General features: G+C 28.0%; 1 protein-coding gene across 14 annotated transcripts in view; it reads left to right on the top strand.

Moving 5' to 3' along the window:
* The first annotated feature begins 1300 nt into the window (after nucleotides 1–1300).
* LOC130672504 (regulating synaptic membrane exocytosis protein 2) overlaps nucleotides 1301–15777 on the top strand; it is an 85470-nt gene continuing 70993 nt past the window's right edge. For all 14 annotated transcript variants that reach the window (XM_057477135.1, XM_057477130.1, XM_057477136.1 and 11 more), the window contains exons 1-2: nucleotides 1301–3346; nucleotides 10984–11188. In XM_057477135.1, coding sequence (XP_057333118.1) covers nucleotides 3237–3346; nucleotides 10984–11188 — 315 coding nt within the window. In that variant the 5' untranslated portion in view covers nucleotides 1301–3236. The remainder of the gene's footprint in view (nucleotides 3347–10983; nucleotides 11189–15777) is intronic.

Below are 15777 nucleotides of genomic sequence, written 5' to 3'. Positions count from 1 at the left end.
CCAAAAATGAAAAAAAAAGTCAACTATATTTTTTACTATTAAAATCCTAAAAGTTCTACTCTGTCTCAAATTTAGAACTTCTACGTCACCTTTTTTGGAATTTTTTTTACACAAGTAATCATATAGAACATATGTGTTCAAAAAGTCTAATTGAATTTTCACTGAAAATTTGCCTTAAATTTTTTTAATTACGTAGAAAATCGATATTCACGTGAAGTTAATAAATTTTATTTATTTTCCATGACAATTATCCTTGAAAATAAAATAAAATTTTGAACAGTATTACTATTATCTTATTTTATAAATTTTTTATTTTTTATTTCAGACGCTGGTTTGTTTTTTGTAAATAATTTTCTTTTAAAAGATTTAACGGTGGGTGTTTTTATTTTGCAGTCTGTTACTTCAGTAGAAGTTGAGAGCTTTGAAGTCTGAATGAATAGTCATTTTATACTTGAGACTTTTTTTTTTATTAGTGTTCTCTAGTTTAAATAAAAAAAGTGTTTCAGTTAATGCAACAGTCTATAACTATACTAAATTTTTTCTATGAAATTTTATATTTTACAAGTGTTACATTATATCAAATTACATACATATATATTTATATACTTTCTAAACTCCTTGTCTTTAATCTTATTCATTTTATCTAACCATTAATTTTTTATTAATTTAAAAAATCTAATGTTTTTTCGAAATTTCTAATATTGCCCAAACAAAATTTCTTTAAAATTTTTCTTTACTTTCTATTAAAAAGAAAAAAAAACAAATATAAAATTTCTTCTCTAATTTTGAATTTGCTTACACTTCAAACTCTACCAAAATCCAAACATATTTTAAAAATTCAAAGCAATCCCGCTATTAAATACGATTGTGCGCACGGAATGAAATAATTGTAACCGCGTACTGCCATTGGCCACTAAACGGATCAATACTCAGTATCTCATGACGTAAATACTCTTGTATTATTTGATTCGTCTACATTACCGCTGTATTTATAATTCATCCTGAGCAAAAGTACTTAACTCCAGTACCATCGCAATATAATTTTCAAAAATACCATCAGCCAAAAATCATCTCTATCCGAAAAAAATAAAAAGTTATGATTATGATTATTATTACAGAACTTCCCTCAATAAAAATAAAAATACCAAATAATAAAAGGTGTAAAAATAAAAATTTATTATCAACCCCCGATTGAAGAGCATCCATGAGCTTTTCATCCCCCACCAGTCTAAAAGTCGACGAGACTCGAACAGACACGAAGTTAAAAATTTGTCGGTCTCTTGTAGGGCGAGCCAGTTTTCGCGCATCCCTCGTCAACCCTCGAGAAACCTATTCACTCACTCACTAACTAACGGTATATAATAATATATACACTGTACTAGTATACATACCAATAAACCGTAGAACAAACGAGTATGATGACACACTTGAGTATACAATTGATAACGCCGTGATAAAATTAAACCCATTGCATTATATTATAAACTTATAAAATATTATTAAATAATATCTACAATAATATTAATAATAATAATAATAACAATTGCCTTGAAAAGTTTGACACAAAACTAATAATAAAATCAATTCATTAAAGACATTGTAATAAATATATATAAAACTAACAAATTCAACGTGTAAATACCAAAGAAAATCAATGTGAGACATTAAATGTTAATATAGTGACCAAGTTTATTTAAAGAAAAAAAAAAAAGTTATTCTAAATCGGGATGGCGCTGAAATAATTATTCCTTAGGGAAAAATAAAAAATAAAACAGAGCTTGGTTAAGAGATGTTTAATAAACGTCAGTAAATACTGTCATATATGTCGACATATATATGTATATTGTCAACTCATCTCATATCTTTTTTCACGACATGAGTGTGTTGTCATTAAAGTGAAAATACTCAACGTAACACGACACGATGAGTTGAATTAACAAAAGCTGAGTTAAGTAGTAAAGGTCATTTTTAAGAAGACCGTCACCGGGTCACAGTAATTATTATTTTTAACAATTAAATTTTTAATTTAATTATTTATTGTGGTGTGTTGTGTGTTAGTGGATTTAATATGCTAGGGTAAAATTTTAAAAATATTAAAAAAGGTGAATTAAATTTAAAAAGTGATTTTGCTCAAAATGGAAGTTGGTAAAATTTTATATGAATTTCATCTGGACATTTATTTTTATTGTAAAAAAAGTTTATAATTTTAAAATATATGTATGCATATATGTATATATAGTTATATATATTAATATATATCGAATAATAGTAATGGCGAAACACCTGTTTCAGTACGCCAGTGACCTCTTTTTACAAGAAGTAAAGTTAGGACATAAATTTTATCATAATTATTTTATTATTTTGAATTTTATAAAAATTTAACATGATTATAAATTTTATCGCAGGATAGTGTAAAAAAATAAAAAGGTATTAGTAAAAAAAAAAATAGTGATAATAAATAAGATAAAAGGTAATGATGAAAAAAAAATCAATTTTATTTTATAAGCGTCAGTGATCATGATTCGTCGTAGGGATGACGCGAGTGATAAAATAAAATTAAAAAACAATTGGTACTGTTACTGTAGTAATTATTATTATTATTACAAAAATAATAATTTCATTATATTGGACAATGATCACATCGATAACGATAATCTTGCAATATTATTTTTACGCTCCTGCTGTGTTGACCAAAATCATAAGATTTATATTAATTATCAATTATTGTTTAATAATAAATGGGATCGGTGGAATATTTCGTTGATAAAATTTAAAAAAAATAATAATGAATATGAGAAATTAAAAATTGTAAATAATTGTGATAATGAATTTAATTATTTGATGGTGACTTTTTTAAAATTATTATTTCAGTTTAATTATTTATTGTGTAATTTTTTTTTAGTCACTTAGTGGTGACGAATGACTTCATTACAAGAACATCCTGTAGTATTAGACATTGTTTCAATTGATAATTATTATTTTGATATAAAAAATAATAATGATGACGCTAATGATGATGATGATGATGATGATGAAGATAATAATGATTACTATGGAGATCGAGTAGCTGGTTCATTGGCGCGTATTGCGGGATTTTTATTTAAATTGACAACGATTAATATCATTGTGACTCGGGAAAACCGGTGGTGTTGTTGTAATTGTAATTGTAATTATTGTTATAGTAATTTTACTAGTGAGTTACATTGCTTGCACAATAGTATTGTAAGTGTGGCGTGATGGCGGACTTACCTGATATGTCACACCTCACACCAGAGGAGAGGCGCATCATTGAGGAGGTTATGATGCGACAGAAACAAGAAGAAGATCGGGAGAATGAAATAATGAGGTATGAACATCATTTGTTTTTATTATTCCATTAAAATAATTTTTTTTCTTCATTCATCTTAAATGAAGATGCGCTCTTTAGGATAATTATCAGTGTTATATTTTTAATAAGTAGTTATATTGTATTTTATTTGAGGTTATGTGTCTATTTCTTATCTTCGAAGATGGCAAATGACTGATTTTTTTTTTTGATATGGAAAATATCGAATATTAAAAATTATTTGAACTTCCCGCTAAGGAAATTGGAAATTTTTTGAAATAGGGAAGTTGTTGGTTTCGGTTCGGATTTCAAAAACAGTTTTTATCAGATCCCGGTGTTTTGAGGTCCTAGGAAGATATCGTGACCATTTTTAGACGGACGTCCGCGTGTGTGTGTGTGTGTATATTTGTATGGATGTGTGTAAACTAATTTTTGTCATACGATATCTTTGGAATGAATCGACCGACTTGGACGTTCTTGGCGGCAATTAACAGGGATCACTAAGACTTAGAACCCTATCCAAAAATTCCCATAGAATTCACTCACATGCGACAAAGACCGCATAGAAACCAATACACTTTATACCCTGCTTAAAAAATCTGATAGATTCTGATAGCAGCATGTATAAGGACCTATGCTTAACTATAGCACTTCTCATAGAACTCATTCATTCTTCTAAAATCTCTGAGGGAATTTATGAGAATCTATAGGATTCTATGAGATTTTCTAAACAGGGTAGGATTCTTTGCGGTTTTTGTCGTATTTGAGTGGATTCTATGGGAATTTTTGGATAGGGAACTGGATAAAATTTGAAGTCGATCGGCTGAATAGTTTTCGAATTATTTAGAAAATAAAAATCAATTAATATCTTTTTTTTATAATTTTTTTGTATAACTCTTAAACCACTTGATCGATTTGCCTCGAAAATCATACAAAGCTAAGCCTCAAAAAGTTATTTCGATTAACGCCAAACACGTGGAAATCGTTCGATTAGTTCCAAAAATTTGGTTGAACAAAAATTACTTTTTTTCAGGGAAACGTATTTTCTTTTGGTCTAACCGTTTTTTGAGCTCCTGAATAATTTTTAAATAAATTTCTCCTGGTTTATAAATTAAAAAATTTTTTTTTATTCGGCGAAGTACTCAATAATCAAAACTTTAGTAGTAATTGCGTTAGCTTAAAAAATAAAAAAAATATTTGTATATTTGAACTATGCCCGTTATGGAACACTTAGGAGACCCGTCAGTCATTTTAAATAAAAATTTGTTATCTTTTTAAATATTTAACTGACAGATAAATAAAATAAATTTTTCTGAAACTCGAGGGAATATCGTGTGGGAAAAGTTTTATAGTTTGCATTGAAATTTATTTTATGATTGATAGGTTCCAGTACTAATTTTTATTATGCATTTTTAATGACTTAATTGGACAGTAAATTTGATTAAAAAAACGCCTAAAAATTTGACATTCTCATTTTTAAAAAAATAGACTGAAAAAAGAGTAAACTTCTAGTCGACATTATCAAAAAAATGACGTTTTAATAAAACTTTCTCTGCAAAATCAATAGTTATGAATTTTTTAATAACAATTTTGATCATCGAATATTAAATGCTGAGTACAAAGTAATAAAATATTTAAAAAAAATTTTTATCTAAAAATAGAGAAAAAAAATGTAGTTTATTAGATAGGTCGAGAGTATTTCAATAGACTTGTCCTTCTAGTTGATGACGATGAAACTTTAAATAATACTCCTTACTCCTTAGTCTCTTTGGCTTAAGTCCTTTATATTTTCTACTCATCCTTTCAATCGTTGGTTCTGTTACGATGATGATGTCGACGTTGACATCTACCACAACTACCACGACGACGATGACCTTAGGCTAAACCACTCTTACCTCTCGTTGCTGATGGATCGTGCCAAGAGCACAGTCTTTTCGTCTTTCCACTCATCTTACAAATAGTTTCTGGCAGCCGCCATACCAACCTAGTTGCTTTTTGAGAGTACAAAGAAACTATTTTCTTATATTTTTATGTCACAAACTACTATTATATATAAGACCACGTTATTCTTCAGAAACATTTTTTTTATGCTCACTGTTTATAATCATTAAGAATACGTAAAAAAAAAAAAAAAAAAAAATCTTAGTACAGCTTTTAATTATAATTTCAAAATCTCGGTTTAAATTTTATCATTTATCGTAAAAGTTAAATCATTTTCGAAAAAGTAGGCCTATGATAGCCATTTTTTTTAGTGAATTATTTGGTTACAAAAAAATTAACAGTAAAAGTCAAAAATATTTATTTTCATATTTTGGATATCAAATGTCAAAATTTTAATCGATTTCTCAAAATTCTACTTAAGGGCTGGGCTCCAAAAAATTTTTTTAAATAAAAATAAATATATGTACTTATTTATTTTTAATATAATTTTTTATCAAATACTTAAATATATAAAAACTTATAAATTGAATTTCTTCGTGTTTTCACTTGATTTATTCAATAAAAAATTTTATTAATTGAATTAAAGTCCAATCAAGCATAAAGTGAAGGTAAATTATACAGAATTAATATGATTAAAAAAAAAAGATTATTTTATTTTTAAAAATGATAGTTTTAATAAAAAACGAGTCCGTATAATGAATTAAAAAATAAAAATTATATGTCCTTTTGAGTGTGAGGTAAAAAAAAATGAAAAAGTGAAAGAGAGGGTGGGTAAGTGGGAGAGACATAGGGAGAGTGGAGAGTTAATGTATATTTCAAGGCATCGAAGCACGACAGTGATTTAATTCTATTTCAGTTTGCCTATTCCCCCTGAACAAATTGAGTTTCATCGATGGCAAAGCATCGGCTGTCTCTTTGCTTCTTGTCTCTTTTGCTACCTCAATTTTCATCTCTTACTCTTTCTCTAATATAACATCTTAGGTATCCTGTGTGCCATTAAGGGCCGTCTTTGGGCTCTCTATCGTGTCATCGGACCAACGAGCAAGACGATCAATTTTCGTTTGAATTATTTTATATCAAATTATATATCTATATATTTATGTTTATCGAAATAAAGGGCTTTGATAATTTTCAAGATGAGGGAATAATTTTTTGAGGCTGACAAAAATTTTTCTCAAATTAATTTTTTAATTTTCATACACCGGATTAATAAAAAATTTTGGCTAAAAGTTCAGAGCAGAAACTTGAATTAATAATTTTTTTGTTGGCTCATAAATTTATTAATGAGTATTTTATAAAATTTTATTGTAAGAGTAGCAATAAAAAAAAAAAAAAAGAGCTAGGGTGAATGCACGAAAACTCGGCCTGTGCCAAAAGTCGGCTATTGAACTTTTTTTTCTTTTCTTATAAATAATAGGAAGTTTAGTCGTTGCAATATTATTAATGGTTTATATTAATGTAATGGTTTATGACAAAAATTATTTTCTCAATATTTTTATACTCGACTCTTGGTCCAAAAAGACATTTAGTTAAAAGTTGTTTCATATTAATACTCGTATTTCTATTCAAAGTTTAGTTGAAGCCTTAAATGCTCGACTTTCAATTAGTAAGGGATTCCACCAAAATTAATAGTTTGTTTATCTATAAATTGACGTTTTTCCATTGAAACAATTTTCAAAAATTTTGATTTTTATAATTACTAGTACATCGATATATTGGGATAAAATAAAATATAACGGATTGTATTTTATCTTGTCATGCTCTTAGATAAGTCTTTGGAGTAGAAATTTTTCGAGGTTTTGAGGACAAACTGTATGATGAAATCCAATTGTTACAGTACGACTATCTCAATTTATCTGTATCTTAATCTCGAAAACTTAAACTGGTTTTTCTATCGTGTAAAATGTTATATATATACTTTGGGATTGTATCCGGGTCATTTCCACCCACGGGAATGCCAACCATCAGCTCACGTCTTTATCTTATACTTTTATACTATAATTCTTATTTTTTTTAACTCTTACAATATATCATATATATGTGAAGGAGACCAGCAGGCGAAATGGGACCGCTAAAAAAATAATGGATTTTCGTGCATTTAAACTCGGTGAATCTTTTTTTTTTAATTTCCATATGAAGTAATCAAATCAAATTTCTAATTGCCATAGGAAAAAATTTTTTTCCACAAGAAAGCAAAACGAACTATTCCACCAAAAGATTTCATAATCTTCTTTGCTTCTATTTAAGAGAAATTGATTATAATAAAATTTTTCATATCCAATCTGAGTAAATAAAAAAGATTTGCAGTACTGTCAGTAAATAAAAATGGTGAAATAATAAAATTATCAATAATAAATAACCTATAGAAAATTTAAATACAGCGAAGTAGACACAGTATGGATTTTTTGTGGCCAACAATACAGATGTACCTGAAGATCGGAACGTTTTTCACGCAATGAAAATAAAAAAAATTATGTAGGGGAGGGAGGGGCAAAAGGGGGTACTTAAGGAAATACCAAGTTTTCGAGGACTCAAATACGCTAAATCTTTTTTTTTTTAACTATATTCAAAGTAAATAGAATAAATTTTCAGTTACCGTTGAAAAAAAAATTTTTCATTTCTGCGGACAAAGTGGGGTACCCCCTAAAAAAGGGAAAAAAAAAATTTCTGGATTTTAAACGAATTTGATTAAGTTGAATTTTTTTGTAAGTAATTTACATGAAGAAAAATTATATTTTACATGTTTATTGGATACAAAAGAAGAAAAAAAATTTTTAATAGTTTTTATCAAAAAACAAACGTCATTAATATTTTTCAACTGACAATTGATTTTTGAAAAAGTTTACCAAAAAAAATTCAAAGTAACGCTTAATTATATTTACGGAAGTGATTTTGGAATGTTTAAAAACCATTGAAAATATAAAATTTTTTTTTATCAAATTTTGGGGGTACCCCGTTTTGCCTACCCTACCCCCTTTTGCCCCCCCCCTTCCCCTAATTTGACTGCTTAAAAAGTAGTTCTGGAGGCTGGGGGCCTAAGATTTTCGGCTGACATACAGTAGGACCTCGTTATAAGACTCTTTCCCACCATTTGTTAAAACTCGCTTGAAACGCTTCCCCCACCTACAACTCAATAAAAGTTTTGCGCCGAAACCTCGCTATAAGACTAACGACCGGTACGACTAAAATCGAGATAAAATGTACATACATAAAGATTGTAGATTAAATAATTTATTTTCATAAAGAATATTTAAAATTTCGTGATATCATATAATTAATTAACAGAAAAGAACGACAAACTTCTATTTATTTATGATTTTTTATTTATGAAGAGTTTAACCGAATACATAAATAAAACGAAAAACGGCGACAGTCTTATAGCGAGGTTGAAGCGCAAACGCTGTTAGCACAATAGTAGGGGTACCTCAATTCTAAGAATTTTTTCCCCTATAGCCCCGAGCTCGTTTTATAACGAGGTCTTACTGTACTAACATTTATATGCGAAACATTTCAGAAATCTAGTCATCCAGTAGATTTTTTACTTTCCAATTTTTTTTTTTTTTCGTTGCGCGAAAAACTTTCTGATTTTCAGGTACATCAATATATCGAACCCACTGAAAAACAAAAAAAAATTTCAAGGAAATATTTTGTAAAAAATATTTGAGATATTCAAAATTGTTCAAAAATAATGACAAGAGTCGTAAATGACGGTTTTGCCCGCTTTTCCCCTATCTATATATAGATATCGTTGTACGTAGTTTTCTCTATAAAGAAAACTTGTATTTTCTTCAAACGATAAGGCCGACTAAATCGTCTTATATTCACTTGTTACCAAAGTCTTCTTGTAATTGAAAAAAAAAGAGAAAAAAAAAGTCGAAAGTCTGTGGTATAAAATGGCAATGTGGGTGTATGAGATGCATGGAAATGCTAAAGGAATGTAAAAATAGCTTATGGAAAAAATGTAGATACGAGGAATATATCGATATGATAAACTTGTCGTCTATTTCTGTATATGATATGACGGAAAAATTTAATCTTACTTCTTTTTGATAATATTTTCATATATCTTATGTAGAAGATATGTTTCATTTATAAGAATAGAAATAAAAAAAATTTAAGTTGTAGAAAAATTTTACATTCATGAACAAACTCAAGACAAAATACTTAACAGTAGTAGTAATGATATTTTATAAAAATTGTTGTACAAGGACGTTAATTATAATTAAATTGATAGATCAAAGAGGTTCACAGCACTTTTATTTTTAATTAGCAAACTTTATTTTATAGATAATTAATTTTTTTTAATTGTTTTAATTATTAATTACTAATTAAAAGTTCAAATAATGTCTGCAGTTTTAAAATAGGGAGCGCAGTGATCATAGCAATTGCCTGGTTAGAAGGTCGTTAGTTCGAACCCAGCTCGCGGTATTTTTTCTCGAGATCTCACTTTAAAATTTTCCGTCGCTGCTTTTAAATTTTTTCACTTACATTTTTATTCTGGAAATTCAAAAATAAAAACGCTTGGCTTAATTTTATAAATTAACGTTTTTTGACTTTCGTAGTTTTTTCACTCCCTATTAAAAGCTCTAAATTTTCAATATTTTCCGGGCAAAATACGTTCAGAAGAAGCTAATTTTGGACGATGCCTGAACGTTTTTTTAAAAATATTTTAATATCATTCAGTTAATTTTTCTTTTCCTTCAAATTCCAAAAGTTTATAGAACGTTCAAAAAAAGGTGGTCGTTGTCACGTTTTGAAGTTTAGAATAGTAAAAGTTTTTTCAACCTTTTGTCGACGATTTTCTTTTACACGGACAATGCACATGAAGTTCCAAATTTACTTCTTTTATACTATTAAAATTCTACGAGTTAGAAAAAATTCAACTTGAAGTTCTAATCTGTCTAAAATTTAGAAGTTCTACATGTGGAACTTTTTTGAAACGAGTTGTTTTTTTTAGATAGGTTAGGTATACAGTTATTTTTATCATATATGTTAATTTACAGACTCTATGACTTTTTATATAAATATTTTGTTGAATTTAGTTAATCATAAGAGTCTCAAAAGTTGGGCAATATGAAGGTAGTTTAAAACAGGAAGGAAAATATTAAAGATTGAAGGGGATGAGAGTGAGCTAGACAGAATTATCGGGTAAGAGAAGAGAGGAAATAGTTTCTATTTGGGTTTCGCTATACTGTCATGTCGATGGCAAGATATCTTGGCAGTAATTTTACTGCTACAGCTTACAGGCTTTTAATAGATGTTAGTTTAAAGACGAGTTGTAAGTTGTAAGCTAATAAATGCAGCCCGTACTATATATTTTTGGTTTTTTCAAAAGTTGACACTTCTTAATTTCTGAACTTTAAGTTGACCATTTTTGGAACTTCAAAAAAATTCAAGAGTGGACATATTTTCAATCGTCAGACCTCAAAATTTGTTTGTACTCTTGAATGATTTTGAGGTTTCAAAAATGATCAGGTCAAAGTTCAGATTTGTCTCAAATTTCGAAGTTCACGGTTACGTACTTTTTTGAAAAATTTGTATAACGATTTTTTTTACACGGGTAATTTGGTCTGATACTTAGATAATTATTGAAGAGGATTTATTGAAAAAAAAAAACTGTTTATAATGGAAATTCATAATGAGATTGATTGATATGTGTCACTTTAGTGATAACTTTTGAGAGAATATATATTGAACTTATTTGGGATTGATTACAGGCGAAAGCAAGACGAAGTTCAAATTCTAGAAGAAACGATACGTGCTCGTTCTGAAAAACACAAGAAAGCGGGAATTGAGCTGGACGCGACATGTGACATATGCATGAAGACAAAGTTTGCGGATGGCGTTGGTCACATCTGCAACTACTGCAACATCCGGTGTTGTGCGCGTTGTGGTGGTAAAGTCACACTACGATCTAACAAGGTAATATATATTTATTTTTATATTATTCAGATTTATATAAAAATATATCTAAATATCTCATATATCGTCGTTCTCAGTAGAAAACTACCAAACTTCATATGTCTTAGAAAATTACTTTTTTGAATTTCCTGTCAGCAATCGTCGAAATACACATAGTTGATTGGTTTCTATTTTCTTTTCAAATTTTTCGAATTTTTAAGTTATAAAAGTTGTCGCAAATAATCGCCTAATTCCAACAAAAAATGAGGAACAGAACCGATACTTTTAAAAATGAAAATAAACAATTTTTTTTTTCATTCAAAAAATTTATACCCTTATCAAAAGTATCTGCATATTAATAAAAACTGTATCTTAGACTAATTCAAAAAAATCGACTATTTTTATTTTCAAAAATCATATCGAAAATAATCTTCGAGATGACAAATAAAAAATACTGTCAAAGTTTGAGCTCTTATTATTAATATTAACAACTGTCTCATCGGAATTTTCGATTTTCCATTTAAATAACATGGGAAAAATTTTTTTTAAACTTTGGAATTTAATAACTCAGCAGCAGATCATTGTATCAGAAAAAGACCAATGTATATTTTTGTAGGAAATTGAATGCTCTACAAAAAAGATTTCTTATTATTTTTAGATAAATTTGATTTTTCAAAAGTTATTCCAGGTCAAAGTTGGATTCATAGTAAATTTTAGTATTTTTGACTTTTTCGGCGAAATTATCAGACTTATCTTAAAATGTTATAGGACCTTTTTTGTAGATCATTTCATTTCCTACAAATTATCCGCTATATATACACTCAAAAATAATTTTTTACGAGATTGAATTTTAATTTCATTCTGAATTCGAAATTCATTAAACGCAATTTAAAAGTGAATTAAAAAAAATTTTTTGTTACGTTCTATACATCAATTATGTGTATTTGATATTCCAAACATGTAAATTTGTGGTATCAATACAGGTGGTAAAATATTCCCTCGTCGTATGCAGAAATTATAAATTATTTCTCATATAATTACCCGGATGATCCTCTGATATTGATGTGGATACGCATTTGTTGTTAACCGTTTAATAGCAATATATTTATCATGATTAATAACAAATTGGATCATCAATGAGCACAATGACCACTAAAGGTAATTCCGCAATAAATTTGTCAGTGTCAATTTCAAAATTTCCAGTTAAAAAATTTTTTTTTACCACGGCGACCATTTTACCTCAAATATATGCAGGGTTTCCCTGCATATAATTTGAAAAATTTTAATCCAACACTGATTTTTTTTACTTTATATCAGAAGAAATTTTTATGGCTTAAATTTTTAAAATATACTAATTAATAATTTATAAGATAGATGATATATTATTGAAAACATAAATAAATGTTAGGGATTGTATATTAGACAACTTTTTTCTTTTAAAGTTTGTTTCTCTCTACTTTGCAATAGTAAAAAAAAAAAAAACATAAAACATGTGGAGAGATAGAATACTTTTGGTCCACATTTACATTGAAATATGCCGTAAGGTATTTCGTATTATTGCAAAGTAATATTTCACAAAGTAATAAAAAAACTAAAAGTAACAAAAAAAAAAAAGTAATAAATAATCAATGATTTGTCTGATGTCGTTTGTTTTTCATTTTCTTACTTTAACAAAACTTACAATCAGTCTCGTAATAATTTTCTTCTTCCAGTTCGCTAGATTAAATGATATCCACTTCTTACTCTTCTTTATCTTTATATTTATCATCTTCTCCTCCGTGTCCTTCTCCGCTTTCATCTTCATCTTCGTCTCAACTTCTACGTGTCTGACACTTACGACCTGATCTACTTGTCCGTCTGTCTCGACTCTGTAGTTAGTGAGATAAAAAAAGTAAAAAGAATAATTTCACGTTCAATTCATAGCAGCCTTGACATTTTTACTATTTTCAGATTTATAATAATAGAAGCTCACGAAAAATAAGTCGTGGTTTATTTGTAATTTTTCATGCCTTTCTTTTTTGTTTTTTTTCATACCTATAAATTTATTGATTTTATTACCGACAATTCTATTCAATGAATTATTAAATATTTATTTAAATAAAAGTAAAATCGGAAAAAAAAATTTTTTCAAAATTTTAAATTAAAAAAAAATTTTTACATTAAAATAGAAAACCAAAATATTATGGAGGGGAAAAAAAATTCTTACGCCGGAAAATTTTTACGATTCTGAAGTTAGCCGGCATCTAATAATTTTCAAATTTTTTTCAAAACGATAATTAAAAAAAAAAAAATATTTTACAAGATTGCACCCATAGATTTTTTAATTTTCTACATGTGTATTTTTCTTTATTTTTTTTTTTTGAAAACGATTTGTTAAAAAAAAAATTCAAAAATTTTTAATTGTCTGTTAACTTTAAAATCACAAATTTTTTCCAGCCCTAAGAAAATTTTTTCTTCAATTCCTAATGCAAAGCATTTGCCTTTTTTTCTGTGTATGGAATAAATAATTTTTTCTAATTAATTAAAATTGATAAAAAAAAAAAAAAAAAATTGTATAAATATCATGAATGATAAAGTGATTGAATAAATATAAATGTATATAAGAAAAATAATGAAAGATGATTATATTATATGTATTCACGATTCAGATGGTTACAAGGTCGTCGGAGCTCGAGTCTGGGGTCGGTTACCAAGTTTTATGTCCGACTAGGTTTAGTAGTCCAGTGCGTGGGGGCCTATGAATGGGGCGCGTCCCTGCGTGACGTCACTGAAAGCTCGAGCGCGGGGTAGTGCCAGGGAAAAATAGAGTAAAAGAGAGTAAGCGAGTGAGTGAGTGTGGGTGGGTGGGCGAGAGTTGGATTGACGCTGAGGAGAGGTTGAGTGGAAGAAAGAGAGTGAGTATGGTCTAGTGTAGAGAGAGGGTGAAGAATAGAGAATAGAGAGTAGAGAGTAGAAAGTAGAGGGCTGAACAACGGGCTGAGGGTTAAAACTAACGGAATAGAACACGAGAACGAATAGAAAAGGCGGGGATGGTGGTCCGCGATGTGCGGAAGGGACCGCGGGCGATGTGACGCAACATATTGATCTTAGTTTGGATGCTATGTACCCGTAGTCCGTAGTAAGGGTGAGGGTAAGGGTAAGGGCTTGATAAAATGTACAAGTTGACTTGTACAATTAACGTTCACGAAATTTTTCATTTTTTTTTAATTCATTTATTTTTTATATTTTTGGACTTTTTTTATTTATCGTCTGATTTTTTTTTAAGATAACGAGTACTAATAAATTATATCAGTACTATTGTTAATTAAAAAAATTATTTTTATCATTTACTGATTTTTATTTTAATTAAATCATGATAAATTAATTTTTTACATCAAACAATAAAATGAGTTCTTCGTTAAACGAAAATGAATAAATTTTAATTTAATTAATAAAATTATAGGGAAAAAATTATAAGAAAATTTGTAATCGAAATATTAAATAGAATAAATCATCAAATTTTTATAATAATAAATTTTTAATTACGTATTTTTTAATGATCCTGAAGTTAGCAGGCAATTAAAAATTTTTGAATTTTTTTCAACCGATTAATTACAAAAAAAAAAAAAATCTAAAAATATGCACCTGTAGAAAATTAAAATAACTACAGGTGCAATTTTTGAAATATTCTTTTTTTGTTATAATTTATTGTTTTTAAGAAAATCCAAAAATTATTAGAGCTCGCCTAATTTCAGTATCATATTTTTTAGTGTCAATGCAATAATTAATATCTATTTACGTGTTAATTTAAATTTAATAAATTATAGAAGACATTAGTGATGGTAGAAAAATATTTTTTCCTACGATCAATTTAGCTGTATAAATAGATATAAAATATATAAGGAAAAAGTGGGAGGAAATAATATACTGTCAATGTGTCACTTTCACCTCAATGATTAACACACATGGATATTTTTATACAGATATATGATATATAAATATATTAATATATAGAGTGAATAATGGACGGTATATATATAGATATATATGATGCGCTTTAGAAAGTGTCGGTAACAACCATTACGCTAGCACGTGTCATCAGGTTGCGAGAAAGCTTGTTCATAAAATATATACATATATATATTGATAGGCCATAGCACTTTTTATCTCCAAGTAATTTACGGGCAGACCTACTTTTATTTATTTTTTTTTTTATTCCACTCACTTAACTATACTTTAGTTGTCGTCTCTCTTTTGCCATCAACGTTCAGTCGCCCCCTCAAGTGAAAATTATTGATCCGACGTCACATGTCGACTGAGCAGGATGTCCAGGAAATGAGAAATTTTGGGTTGCGTGATTAATATATAAAAATATATTATTAAATAATAAAAATAGTAAAGTCATAAATTTATTTTAGTTAATTATTAAATTTTTTTTTCATTTCTCAAAATACTCGCACATGATAATTAAGAAAAAAAATTTATTTCCTAAATTTTGAGTTGTGAATGAATTATAAAAATGAGACTGTCAATCTATTGAAAGTTCTGCAAAGCTTCTGCAGTACGATCGATCAAAATAATACTGGGACTGGTTGCGTGGGATTCGCGAATCTCGTCTTTATTTTCGATGC

This window comes from Microplitis mediator, chromosome 7, assembly GCF_029852145.1.
Source record: "Microplitis mediator isolate UGA2020A chromosome 7, iyMicMedi2.1, whole genome shotgun sequence".
NCBI lineage: Eukaryota > Metazoa > Arthropoda > Insecta > Hymenoptera > Braconidae > Microplitis > Microplitis mediator.
Note: the sequence above shows the minus strand (reverse complement) of the source record. Positions and strands in the feature narration are given on the sequence as shown.